General features: G+C 47.5%; 1 protein-coding gene across 2 annotated transcripts in view; it reads right to left on the bottom strand.

Moving 5' to 3' along the window:
- The window catches only part of tiam1b (TIAM Rac1 associated GEF 1b), a 58,272-nt gene that overhangs the window by 18,435 nt on the left and 26,266 nt on the right, over nucleotides 1–13,571 (bottom strand). For both annotated transcript variants that reach the window (XM_056610548.1, XM_056610549.1), the window contains exons 4-13: nucleotides 11,587–12,085; nucleotides 10,510–10,682; nucleotides 9,599–9,823; nucleotides 7,369–7,554; nucleotides 5,003–5,149; nucleotides 3,805–3,879; nucleotides 3,105–3,275; nucleotides 2,148–2,252; nucleotides 1,433–1,514; nucleotides 695–781 (exon numbers count right to left, since the gene is read on the bottom strand). In XM_056610548.1, coding sequence (XP_056466523.1) covers nucleotides 695–781; nucleotides 1,433–1,514; nucleotides 2,148–2,252; nucleotides 3,105–3,275; nucleotides 3,805–3,879; nucleotides 5,003–5,149; nucleotides 7,369–7,554; nucleotides 9,599–9,823; nucleotides 10,510–10,682; nucleotides 11,587–12,085 — 1,750 coding nt within the window. The remainder of the gene's footprint in view (nucleotides 1–694; nucleotides 782–1,432; nucleotides 1,515–2,147; nucleotides 2,253–3,104; nucleotides 3,276–3,804; nucleotides 3,880–5,002; nucleotides 5,150–7,368; nucleotides 7,555–9,598; nucleotides 9,824–10,509; nucleotides 10,683–11,586; nucleotides 12,086–13,571) is intronic.

The raw sequence follows: 13,571 nt of genomic DNA, 5'->3' as shown, positions 1-13,571 counted from the left end.
TCAGAGTGGAGGAAAGGCGCGGGGTAAAGACGGATTAGGGCTAGTACGGGTGGAGGACAGTTTGTTTTGACTCATGACAGGCACATCCAATCTTTAAAGCGAAACTGTAGCCTATTCACGTGGGGTCCGTCTATTATTCACCTACCATATGTTGTATCTGAAATGATTAGGGTTTTTGCAGTCGAACGGCGATTTAAGTATGGTATTAATTATCTTTTTTTTTTGGGCCCATAAAGTACCCTTACCCTGCAGGGTCTTCTTAAAGAATTGAAATATAAAATTCTTAAAAAATTATGAGCTTTTGTTCGTCGGCTCTACTCAAGCTTTTCTAAAAGTCTGATAGTACTTTGATGACATTGTGATTTGGCTTTCAAATTAAAAGCAACGTTTTTAATCATCGGTACAATTAGTGGAGCGAGGATATCAAGATGTTCTAAAGCGCCTCCATAATCAAACTCAGTCTTTCATCCGTAATCACCAAGATCATAATCCTAATGTGCTATCTCACCATCAGGTGATGTGAAGGTATGATTTTGAATCAGTCCTAAACATCTCGGGGTGCACAGGTTTTAACCTCCTCTCTTCTCCTCAGCGGTTCTCCATGTCAGGAATGGACAGGCTGACCGGTCATGAAGAGGTCATGATGAAACGCCGATACGGGGAGGTGAGGACGACAAAGATGAAGGTAACAAACCTTTTGCGAAGGCGAGACCCCCGGCTTTCACGTCTGTGATGTAGAGCTGCTGGACCCCGTCCTCCTCCACCACAGAGATGGAGAAACCTGGGGGGGGAGATGGTAAAGAGAGAAAGAGAAACTTTATTATTGTCATTATTATTCATGCATGTATTGTAATGTTCAAAATTGAAATACACAGGCGAGGGGTAATGCATATTTTATCCATGTCCTTCTAATAATGAAGCCCATATATTTGAAGGAGAAAGCGAGACAGACACAGAGAGAGAGGGACACGGAGGGAGAGCAAGAAACACACAGACTGACAGATAGACAGAGAGAGAGGGACATGGAGAGAGAGAGAGCAAGACAGAACGACAGACAGCGAGAAAGAGAGCGAGAGAGAGAGAGTTAGAGAAATGGAGTTAGAGGAAGAGAGATAGAACAAGTGCGAGAGGAAGGGACAGAACACACACAGAGAAAGAAGGAACAGACAGATGGAGATAAAAAAAAAAAAAAAAACACAGAGAGCAAACACAGAGAGGGAGGAAGAGAGCAGAGAGAGAGAAGGTGTGAGAGCGATACAGAGCCATGATGAACTATGAGTTGCATCAAACTAGTCACAGCAAAGCACAGAAAGTACTAAGGACAATGAGCCCAGGATAAAACAGGCCACAGGTCATCGCTTAATGCTGAAACAGCATGATAATCAATTCATAAGCATAACACACCAGGCTTCATCACAACAGCAGGCCTTACCATAGCCAATCATGCAGGACTCGTCGCGGTCGAAGCGGATGACCTTGGTTATCTTGGAGCAGATCTCAATTTCCTTGTAAAGCTGTGAGGGAAGGTACCAAAATAAAACTGTTATATAAATGCGCTTCCACTGGAGTGGTGGGAATCTAGTGGGCAGGTTTTCCGACGGCAGTGAGATTAATCTATTTCTCTCTCCAACAGCTGAACCTACAGCGCGGGCAGGCTCTCCAAGCAGGGTAGAGAGCCTAATGTGTCTGAGGTAATGAGGGAGAATAATCCACAAGACATGACAAGTGTGTTCGTTTCCAACGACGCCCGGCACTGCAATATGGAGCGTTGTTGGGTTGAGGCACAGAACCACCCAGACTCAGACCACACAGACAGACAGACAGACAGACAGACAGACAGACAGACAGACAGACAGACAGACAGACAGACAGACAGACAGACAGACAGACAGACAGACAGACAGACAGACAGACAGACAGACAGACAGACAGACAGACAGACACAGACGGACAGTTGGACAGAAGGACAGCCCTTGAATGTTATCCAGGTTCAATAGGGGATGAAATTCCTGTTAAAATACATAGATACGTGTCTATGTACTGTATGTTTAAATGAGCAGGGATGTGTCTATGCATATTTGGGAGAGTGAGTGAGTGAGAGTGAGCATGAGAGAGTGAGAGTGAGAGAGACGTCAAATGAGTCTTACCAGATCACATACATCCTCCTCTGGTTTGGGGATGTAGAATTGCACTTGGTTTTCAATGAGGAACTTAAGTCTTAAGTAGTGTTTGGTGGAGTCCAACTGGTGAGCCTAGGGACATAAAGACAACCAATTAAAACATTTTAAGAGCGTCTCTGGATATCAACACTGTTCAACCTTTACCCATCGCAAACATCTTTTTTGTTCCGTTGGGGCGTTTTGTTGGCGACCAAGGAGGTGTCGATGCTGCACTTAAGAAAGGTTGTCGCACTACGAGAAACCGCTAACGAAGCGTTGTTAAGGTCGGGGAGATTTATGCTCATATTCCGACCCGTTTTCAAAAGTACGGTCTTTAAAATGTTTTTCTCTTTATTATTATTATTTTTTTTTTAATGGTGGCAGTTTTAAGTGCTGCTGACGGTTGCGACGAGAGAGAGAGAGGACGCCTGCCCAAACACGATGTCAGGCTCTGTCAGGCCATCTGCTGGACGCATTAAAAGCCTTTAAATCACAGTTACAGTCTGCAGCCTTCTGACCCCAGACTCACACCGGACTCAACACGTACAAATGACTCTACGGAAGCTCTTTACCCGTTGGTTTCTACATTAGAAACTGTTCAGTTAACATGCCGTCTTCAAGAAGGTATGAAGTTTGAACGTGTTAAAGTTTGTTACATTTGGTGGACACTTTCCTCCAGAGTACTTAGCAATATGATGAGTGCATGCATGCATGCAGTTCCCCAGTGTAATTTGCATATAAACACAAACACACAACCATACACACACACACACACACACACACTATATATTAAAAGCCCTGGGCCTCTTGAAACACACCATATAAATGCAAATTTGTATTATTGTTTAAGACAATAGACAAAAAGTCTTCCATATTAAAAATGGGCTTCAGCGGGAGGTACTGTGAGACCCTTTATGACTTATTCATATGGATGCGCTGCGGTACCTTGCAGATGGCCTCCAGGGCGCAGAGTGCCGACTCCCCCGGCTGGATGGTGGTGAGGACCGGCTGGTCGTTGGGCAGACACACCCAGGACGGGGTGAGGTGGTCCGGGACCCAGATCTCCCCGTCCGTGCTGGGTCGCGGGAGGCTCCTCACACCGCCCTCCTCGCTTCTCTGTTGAGCAGAACCCAAAAGATGTTCTACAAAACAATCCCACCGCTCGGGTCCCCTCGACACTTGAAATATTTGAACGGCACACGTTTAGAAATATTATCACTACAACGATACGTCGTATACTCCTGCCTGTTGGATTTATGAGGCAGGTTATGCTCCCTGTTTGTAGGTAAACAATCGATTTTTTGGATCACATCCCCCAGATCTCGTAGATTATTAGTTTGATAAAACAAAAAAAAAGCCGAATTTACTTAGTAATGTGCAACGCAGTATAAAAAACCTTCCAGAAAAGTGTCTGCAACAGTGGCCCCCCCCCGCTGGGTCTCACACAGGAAGGATCTCTGGGTCTTTAGCGGGCTGAGCGGGCGCCAGAACATGAAGGTGGGACGGTTCCAGCGCTCAGAGGGGGGCAGGTGACCTACTGCCACACCCATCTGCCTGCTAGCTTGCCTGCCTGCTCGCACGGCTACTGGCTGGCTACTGGCCGGTGGCAGGCACCCAGGCCTGTTGCCCGACACCACCCCCTTACCGTGGATTCCTTGGCAGGATCCGAGTACACTCCGTCCCCGGGCTTCCTCACCACCTCATGGCCGTCGGCGAAAACCTGAAGAGCAGGAGAGAGAGCGCTTTGAAATAGAGACGGTGGAACCGACAAGAGACATCCTTAGATCTTACACTCCGTCACTAAGAAGACGCCTTCCCTCCAGAGACTTACAAGTGAGTCGAACAACAATCAGAGCATGTGATCAAAATTGGAGAAGCTGCAAAAATATGTCTTTTACTGCACAACGTAAAAGTTAAATAAATAATTTAATTTGTTCATTTTTTACTTCTTAATTAGATCGCGGTAATAATGAGCAGGTACGGATAATGAGCAGGGTGCCCGTACCTGCTCATTATTACCGCTATCTAATTAAGAAGTAAAACCGCAGTTGTGTGCTTTGGATTTCGATGGTGAGTCATGCATCATGTGTAAACCTAACCAAGCTAAACACACGTTCACACCACGACCCCGTCAGCCCTGCAGGGGGAGACAATGAGCCCAACTGGACTTGTGAAAGGACTTTAAATAGCTCTTCTGACCCCTGGCCACTCAAGTGCTTTATAATCAGTGCCTCACATTCAAACCAATTAATACACCAATTCATACACCCATTACTACATCCATTCATGCTCCGTCGACAGGCTAAAGTATGCAAGGGAACAGCCAGCTCCATCGGAGCAGTGGTGGGTTAGGGAGCAGCCAGGAATCGAACCGGCATCCTTCCGGTTGACTGACGTCCAGCACTAACTCCTGATTTACAATGTAAATCGAACGAGCATGGCCGACTACCCAGATAAGCTGAGCTATATACACCGGGCCCACTGCCAGACCTATGGCCTACGAGGTATAGGCTGTCTATATGCAGAGGGCTCACCTGTCACCCGTTTTTCAGAAACAGGGGAGAGGTACCGGGTCGTCTTAGCTCAGGTGGTAGAGCAGTTGTCTTGTAACTGAGTGGTTGCTAGTTCGATCCCCAGCTCCTCCTAGCTGAGTGTTGATGCGTCCCTGAGCAAGACGCTTAACCCTCACTGCTCCTGACGAGCTGGCTGTCGCCTTGCATGGTTGACTCTGCCGTCGGTGTGTCAATGGGTGTATTAACCCATGTAAGTCGCTTTGGATAAAAGCGTCTGCTAAATGCCCTAATTGTAATTGTACTAGCGCGCTCTGCTAGGTGGGAGCTGACCTGGTCGATGCTGGGGTGGGCCTTGGTCTTCTTCTTGGAGGTGGTGTCCAGACCCCACAGAGAGGAGAAGCGACTCTTCCGCTTGCTGGTGGAGCGCGACGCGGCCTGGGCCCGCCTCCTCACGCCACACTCACTACGGGCCGCCACCTGGGGAGGCAGTGGGGCAACGGCTCAGTCAACCCGGGCAAAACTTTATTTACACGGCACTGGGAAAAACTCCATTACTGTGCTGCGCAAAAGAAACGACAGAAGGGATGCAATTTGTTTGGAATAGCAATTAAAAAAAGGGGATAATATTTGAGGTAGATTTAAACACAGAAGGATTGCACACTGCTGGCAAGCTTGAGGCTGAACTATTTGTTTTTTTTGGATTTTAGGAAGATTGTGAAGCCCCCAGTTTGTCTTCATCCAGATAATTGACGGTACATTCAACGTGTGAAAGCCAAGCTTTCGAACCGATTTGACAGAAATAAGATATTGACTGTGAATAGTGAAGTTATTGAATAGTCTACATAGTGGAGGTCTTCATTTGGGCTCTCTGTAGCAAACTACAGTCAATGTAAACTATTATAAGAGGAACAAAAATCCAAATTTTCAGTCAGTGAACCAAAATAAAACAAAACAAACTCATATTGCTTAATTGCATCAAACATTATATACAATAAGAATGAGCAGATTCTGTTTCTGAATAAACCAACGTCTTGCATGAAGAGGATACTGAGCGAAAGGAGAAGACAGAGTATACACGGCGACAGCGAGGGACGGATCTGATGTATTTTCCCTCCTCTTCTGCAGAGTGCCCTGCCCCACCATCTTGGCGTTCATTCCTCCAATGAGGGAGCAGAGTTCATAGTGCTGCGCGGTGAACACTGTGTAGGTGTCGAGAGGAGAAGAAGCAAAGTGTTCAGCCCACACCACGATACAAACAAGAAATATAAATCAAACAAGCCATTCTCCTCGTCCAGAACCGCCCACGCTAGCCATGTTCAGACGCTTTTATCTCCGAACATCGACACACACCTCAGCGCTAGCGAGGGAGCTAACCACACAAAGCTAACCATGCAACATGACACAGGAGGTGACGACCACTTTGGGGCCAAGCTGTAAGATGGGGTGGAAAATACTTATTTCATTTGCTCTCTGGTTTGTGAAATCGCTCACCCAGCCAGGAGAGACCTTGAGAAAGATGTTGGAAGCAAGACTGAACGTAACACTGAAGCTGCAGTTGGAGGTGGTCGAGTTCTACCACAAATCATTTGGGTTCAACAAGTGCAACAGTATAGAAATAAATAAATCTCTGACCTTGGACTATATAACAGCAATCAACTCTATTCAATTCCAATTGCGACGACGAAAACTTTGTAAAATGAGTCATAATGCATGCCTTCTTGTATTACTTCTCTTGCAATATATTTTAAATCATGTATCTTATTATATCTTCCCTCTTTTATTTTATTCTTCACCGGTTTTATTTTGACCGTTTAATGCCAGTAACCACAGCTGTTCATATTAATTAAATTAAATTATAAACTATCATTAGCCTCTACCTGGCACAACATGCAGTCAAATGATCACATAACAAGACTGTGGAGAGATCTTCTATAATAACTACTGCTCTAATGCGCATCTGACGAATAAACCTGGAACTAAAAACCAAAGAGGAAGTCCAGGTCAACTCGTGTCCACCCTTTACTGCGGTACCATTAAATACATACGCAACAAATGAACACTTTCTTTTTTAGGGTGCCAATAAATGCTATTTCACCCAAAGCAGGAACCCACGTTACTACTAGGGATGCACCGAAATGAAAATTCTTGGCCGAAACCGAAACCGAATATACTGAAACAGTTGGCCGAAGGCCGAAACCGAATTTGGCTTTTAATGTTTTTCATTCATTTTGCTTTAATTTTTCACCATTGCATAAATCAAACAATTAAATGTCCTTTATAAACTTTTTTGTCTTGCTTTTCTATAAAAAAAAATCAATTTTTTTATAGAAAAGTCGCTTTACAAATTTGATACAAAATACAAATTTGATTACAAATTTGATACAAAATATTTATTTGATACTGAACGTTTTCTAACATCCCAGCAGACATTATAGCAAGGATTTTTTTTTTTTAATAAAAAAAATAAAAAAGTTCTGTGTATTATGTTCGACCTTTTACTCCTTCGGCCGAAACCGAACATTATGTTTTGGGCCATTTTCGGCCGAACATGTTCGGTGGCCGAATATTCGGTGCATCCCTAGTTACTACATGATCACGTCACTACCTAATCAAACTCAACCAGCACAAAGCGAGACAGCAGCGAGGGAGAACCAGTGACGGGAGGAGAGAGAGGGTGGTAAGACGCCGGTACTCACCAGCACGTGGAAGGAGGAGACCGAGAAGATGCCCAGGCGTCCCATGGCCAGCTTGGTGGGCCGGGAGGCGAAGGCCAGCAGCCTCTTGGGGTTGGGCAGCTCCCCCCCCTGCAGGCTGGCCAGGTAGCAGCGGTAGCGAAACAGGTCCATGTGGAACTGCTCCAGGTTCTGCTCCCACAGGAAGATCTGCCGGCGGGGGGGGGGGAGAAGGAGCGAAAAGAGAGAGAGGAGAGTCATCACTCTGCCGGGAGACAGACGGGCAGGAAGGATGCTGGAGGTAATGTTAACAACTTTAAGTTCTTCCATTCCGACGGAAGAAGATCAAACAAACAATATAAGCGCAGGCTGATACTTGAACCCAAAAGCACGAAACCTGAAGAGAGCCGAATGTCGGTTCGTATTTGTAGCGCGACCAAAAAAAAGAAAGAAATAGAATCATGTTCAAAATGTTAAAGAGAAGGTGGTCCACCTTCTTTCCTTCTCCAAACGGCCCAATTAAGTCGGGTAAGATGGAGGCTTTTCCCTTCTCCACCACACGCTCAGCATCCACTGCCAGCCCGGGTTGTCCCGTGTTGTCTAATGGACGGGGTGAGAGCTAAATTATTCCGCCACCAGCCCTTCTCGCCCCTCTCAGTGTTTTGGAGGAGGTCCCCGAGAGTGAGACTAGGGACCGGGGTGGCTCGAAGGTGCTGCCATCGCTGTCGAGGAGCCCAGAGGAGCGTGCATTCCTCTGGCAGCCGGGGGCCTGGTGTGCGGCTGAAAGGGGACTGAGGGGCCGGGCCCATTCAGCCAGGCACAATGAGGAACTTGACACTGCCAGGAGACCGGCCGCTACAAGCAGGCGCTGCCTAACCCCGGAGGGACAAAGGCCGGTTGAACCCTGCTTTTCTGTAAACAGACCCATTCAGGCCGATTGGAGATATTTTGGCTATGAGTTGGAAGTTTGGCATGCAACTCGGTGGACTGTTTTGACAGCCGAGGGCCGCACAAAGCCTGACGAACCTGGCGACGAACCGGACGTGCCAAAATCAAGGCCATCTTTAGGGGATTTTACTGGCTGTCCGATGCAAACTTTAAAGTCGCTCTTGTTTTAAGAACCTTTGCATTTTGTGCTCTGTGCTGCTCAAAACAAAACTAATAATCATCATCATCTTCTACATGGCTGAGCTCCGTCTATCGCTCTGGCCCTGAGAACCATGAAGACCCAGGTGTTCATGTGCTGAACCCTGCGTCATCTCTAGCGCTATTCAATGCTACCTTTGTTTGTAGAATGTGTTTAGGGGCAGCTTAGTCTGGTGGTTAGGGTGTTTGTGGACTCCCAGCCTAAATGTTCATTGGTTTGAACACCAATTTAAGCAGCCGACCAATGGGCATCCTTTAGCAAAAAGTCTAACCCCTGCCTGCCGCTGAAAGCAGGTCAACATGGGACATGTTGACAGATATTGTGCATAATTGTATGTTTTACAATTATACACTTGCATTATGTTTACATTTCTGTTTGCAATCCGGCCATCAATGAAGATGACGTTCTCCCTAAATGTGTCTCTGAGACCTAAATCAGTCCCTCCAGAGGAATGCAGCGTTTTTTTGTAATTGTTGCGGCCAAAAGTCCTTCACGATGCGGCACGTTTTCTTAAACGATGCGATGAAATATGCGGCATATTTATGCAATTTTATGCGATGAAATTGCGGGAACATGCAAAAGTTGCGGGAACTTGCGAAAAAAATGCAGGAACTTGCGAAAAACGTTCACGTCGCGTAATTACGTCACTTCATAACGTTCCCATGGCAACAGGGGGAAATGGCTGCTCTTGTGTGAAGTAAACGCAACTTTTTCAACTTTCTGCTAAGATATATGTGACTTTTTTGCAACGAAAATGCAGGGATTATGAAATCATGCAAGCCCCGCATATTTTGCGCGGAAATCTGCAATTTATGCGGTGAAAGTGCGGCACATTTGAAAAAATGCGGCCCCTGCATGAATATGCAGACTTTGGCTGATTATGCGTTGAATTATGCGATCGCATAATCGCGTTTTTCTGGAGGAACTGCTAAATAAAGAATAAATTAAGAAAAATAGAGTATAACAAAAAATAAAAGTTTGCTGAATTGCTAAATAGTGAATAGCAAACAAACAGCCCACACAAACATTGGATGCATTCAGATGCATTGGATGCATTTGGGAAAAAGTGTTGGGAGACGTAGGAAGAGATTATGTCCAATATCCCACCTGCTCCAGGATGGTCTTCCTCTTCTTGGTGTCGCTGACGGCCGACAGCTGCATGTCGCCCATCTTCTTCATCTTCTCGTCCATGTCCATCTTCTGCTCCAGCTTCTTGGTCTCGGCGCGCAGCAGACGCACCGTGTCCTCGCGGTGGTGTTGCCGGGCAACGGCGGCGGCGCAGGCCGAGTGGATCGCCGTGATCCAGTTCTCCAGCTCCGTCTGGCTGGACGTCTGGAGGGTTCAAGAGGAGGTATGGTTAAGGAAGGACACGCCAAGAACGGGGAGAAAACACAATTCTGAGAAACGATAGCTATATACACAAAGAGTAGTGCACACTACCAGTGAACCACTGGGTTAAACGGTGGTGCTGGTGGAGGGTGTGGGAGGGATGGAGGTCAGGACGGGACGAGGAATGAGGGAACAGCCGGTTAAAAGGTCCACCATGCAGAAACAGCAGCGTTTCCATTTCATTAGACTTCCTTGTGGTCAATTATTCAGTTGCTTGGGCATAAATAGACTCAACCTTCTTGAAAGTTATCGAGAGTTTCAATTTAACAAACTCAAATACATGTTTTGACGGAGCAATGTTATATTCACTAGCAGGTATTAATGGCCATATCAACTGCGAACAGCAGAATTGATACCCTCTATACACAGAATGAGTCTTAGAAATAATATGTAAACTCAGAATGCAAATATAACAACCTAACCTCCAAAAATAAAAGTCAAAGTCAAAAATAGGGCAGAGGATTTGTTTTCAGATTTTCATATTTTGTATTTCAGCACCTAAGCAAATCCCTCGTGTATGCAAAAGGTTATTTGGAAAGACGACTCAGATTCTCTGGGGTTAGGTCCGGGAGTAAGGTTCTTTATAGTCAACGACATTGACTAACTTCCCAGTTCCCACACGCCTGTACCTGGAAGAGGAAGGCGTCTCCCAGGGAGTTGCTGAGGCAGAACACAAAGTCCTTCTTGGGGTGTTCGGGGACGGCCTGCACAATGCTGTTCTCCGCCCAGATGGCGTGCTTCGGGGCACTGTTGTGGTCGATTCCCGAGCGACCGTCCGTCTCATAGAAGAACAGAGTGCATCCTGGGAAGACAAAACAAAATCAATGAGAAACAGGATTTGATGTAGAAGAACGTGATAGGGAAATATATATATATTATGCATCAATCTGCCTGTTGTGATTTAGATGACTAAATTCTGCTCTCCAGTGGCAGGTCTTAAGAACTGCAGCTCCACTGCAGCCCCACAAAGCCTTTACGATGCCGGTTCACTGACCGGAATGGTTCATGTTGTTGAGGTACGGTTCGGCTGGTCCTGTTATTACGGTGATATTATTGAATGTTATGTTATGGTTAAGTAATGATGGTAATGTTAACATGGTCCGTTACTATGGTGACATTGTTAAAGTCTGTTGCCATGATAATGTTATGATAGCGTTATGATTTTTATAGTGTGTGGCAAGACATTTGAGGCAGACACAGTTTATCTTCCACTTGTTATCATGGTATATACGGTATCCCGTTGTAAAGTAAATGTTATGGCATGATAGTGTCATGATGTTTTAGTATCGTTGTGTCCACACCTTTGAGGCAGACCCAGTATCGCCTTGTATTAAGGTTTGTGTTACAAAGTGTTATCACGGTCATGTTATCATGTTAAAGCATGGTCATGCCCACAAATTTGAGGAAGACCAAGTAGCTCTTCTTCAAATTTGTGGACATGACCATAGTGTAACATGACAACATGACGGTGATAACACTTTGTAACACTAACCTAATTACAAGTAGCTCACATGACCATGCTTGTTATCACGGAAATGTTATAAAGTAAATGTTATAGTATGATAGCGTCATTATGTCACAGCATGGTCATGTCCCCACCTTTGAGGCAGACCCAGTTTACCTTCCACTTGTTGTCACGGTAACGTTATAAAGTAAATGTTATAGTATGATAGCGTCATTATGTCACAGCATGGTCGTGTCCCCACCTTTGAGGCAGACCCAGTAGCTCTTCCACTTGCGCCGGGTGGCCGACTCCACCTTCTTGTTCTTCTTGTGCACCAGGAAGTTCTTGACGGCGAGGCGTCCGGCCTTGCGCACGGTGCCCTGGGCGACCGTGAGCAGCGGGTCCGACTGGTAGGCGGAGCTTGCCACGCTGTGCTCGTCGCCGCTGAGCGCCGAGCCCGCCTCCTCCTCCGTCCGGCAGGAGCTCATCTCCAGCTCCTGCCGGAAGTTCTCGTACACGCCCTGTTGCGCGCCGCCGCCGCCGCCGGACCCGGACCCGCCCCCGCCGGACCCGGACCCGCCCCCGCCGGCGCTGCTGCTGCCGCTGTCGCTGCCGGCGAAGGCGCTGCGACCGCCGGCCGAGCCCAGCGAGAAGGAGGCCGACATGGTCTTGTAGCGCCGGGACTGGTGCTCCGTCTCCGCCGCCGTCACCGCGTCGATGCCGCTGTCGTCGTACTCGCTGCCGTCGCCCGCCGTCACGTCCTGCCGCCACAGGAAGGGAAGACAAAACACCACGAGACAGGTGAGATCAAAACTCGTGCAACGGTAAGATACCTCCCTTCTTTTTGCAGCCGTTTCCCATTTCTGATTGTTCTCAGCCTCACCTCACCTCACCTCGTTTGGAAGCGGTGAAAGGACTCCCCGTACGCGTCAACAACAACACAAAACAGCTAGAGTCTAGAGTTCCCCCAAGCAGAACTCTCTCCTCCCGGGAGAGGGGGCGCCGGCCCAGCCTCTGAGGAGAGGCAGCACAGCACCGGAGAGACGAGACATGCTCTGAACCCCCGCGGCGACTACGGTCGAGCAGACGCAGGCAGAAGCAGCACCACCGGAGGCCCCGTGTAATCCGGAGACGCTGGCTGGGACTGGGGGATTTAAAAGGCCAGGTTCCGCTGCCACCTCGGAGAGAGAGACCTCCGCGGGGTCGGGTCCTGGACTCCACCACACACCACCCAGGGGCTCCCGGGGACATGAAGGGGAGACTTCATCAAAACCCCGCCATCGCCCGCCAGAGTCATGTGACAAAATTATGCGCTCCAGAAGTCCATTCATGTGTGCGGACGGAGTGCCGACAACAGCGTTCCTCCCCCTTTTCTTTTTAACTGTCTCACTCTTCTCCAGGCCTCCACTCCTCATTACCATAACAAAAGGTTGAGGCATTTCAAACAGGGGAGTGACTTTAAAACCCACCCCCCCCCCCTCTCTACTCCCCTGTCCCCGCAATACCTCCTCCCTCCTCCTGCCCTCCTTCCCCTTCCCCCTTTTTCCAGTCTCCCCTCTGTCTCTCTCCTCCCCTACCACACCTCCTCCCCCACCCCCCTGTCCACACACACACACACACACACACACACACACACACACACACACACACACACACACACACACACACACACACACACACACACACACACACACACACACACACACACACACACACACCTCCTCCCCCTGGCAGCAGCCATAGCCATGTTTCCCCTCCTCTCCATAATCTCTTTATGGAGGTTATTATCTCGCCTGTGAATGCAGCAGCAGCAGCAGCAGCAGAGAAACGGTGCAGAGCAGCGACACTACAACAGGGGAGCGACAGGACGGAGGAAAGAGCTGTCTTCAGAGATAGTAGTGTGTTCAAGAGGAAGACTGGCTGCACTGGGCTGCTTTGTGCATCCGGGACCAACAGACGTATCTCTTAGCCAATAGGAATCAGCGCTCACTCGGAAGACCAATGGGAAGCAGACTTTTGCATTAAAGACTGGTCTGACAACGATAATCAAAATTTCAATTCAAAAGTGACCTTCTCAGAACCAAGGACAATGTACATGTGGCATCACGGAGTAAAAGAGAAACACAATCAACATTCCATATCCAATTACAAGGGGGGGGACATGGAGGTCAACAATAATATCCTGCGGATATCCTGCTATCCTGAAGTGATTATACATACATAAACATGCTCAAGCTAATGCTGTGT

Source organism: Gadus chalcogrammus, chromosome 16, assembly GCF_026213295.1.
Source record: "Gadus chalcogrammus isolate NIFS_2021 chromosome 16, NIFS_Gcha_1.0, whole genome shotgun sequence".
In the NCBI taxonomy this organism is placed as follows: domain Eukaryota; kingdom Metazoa; phylum Chordata; class Actinopteri; order Gadiformes; family Gadidae; genus Gadus; species Gadus chalcogrammus.
The sequence above is the reverse complement of the archived record's forward strand: the minus strand, read 5'-3'. Positions and strand labels throughout refer to the sequence as shown.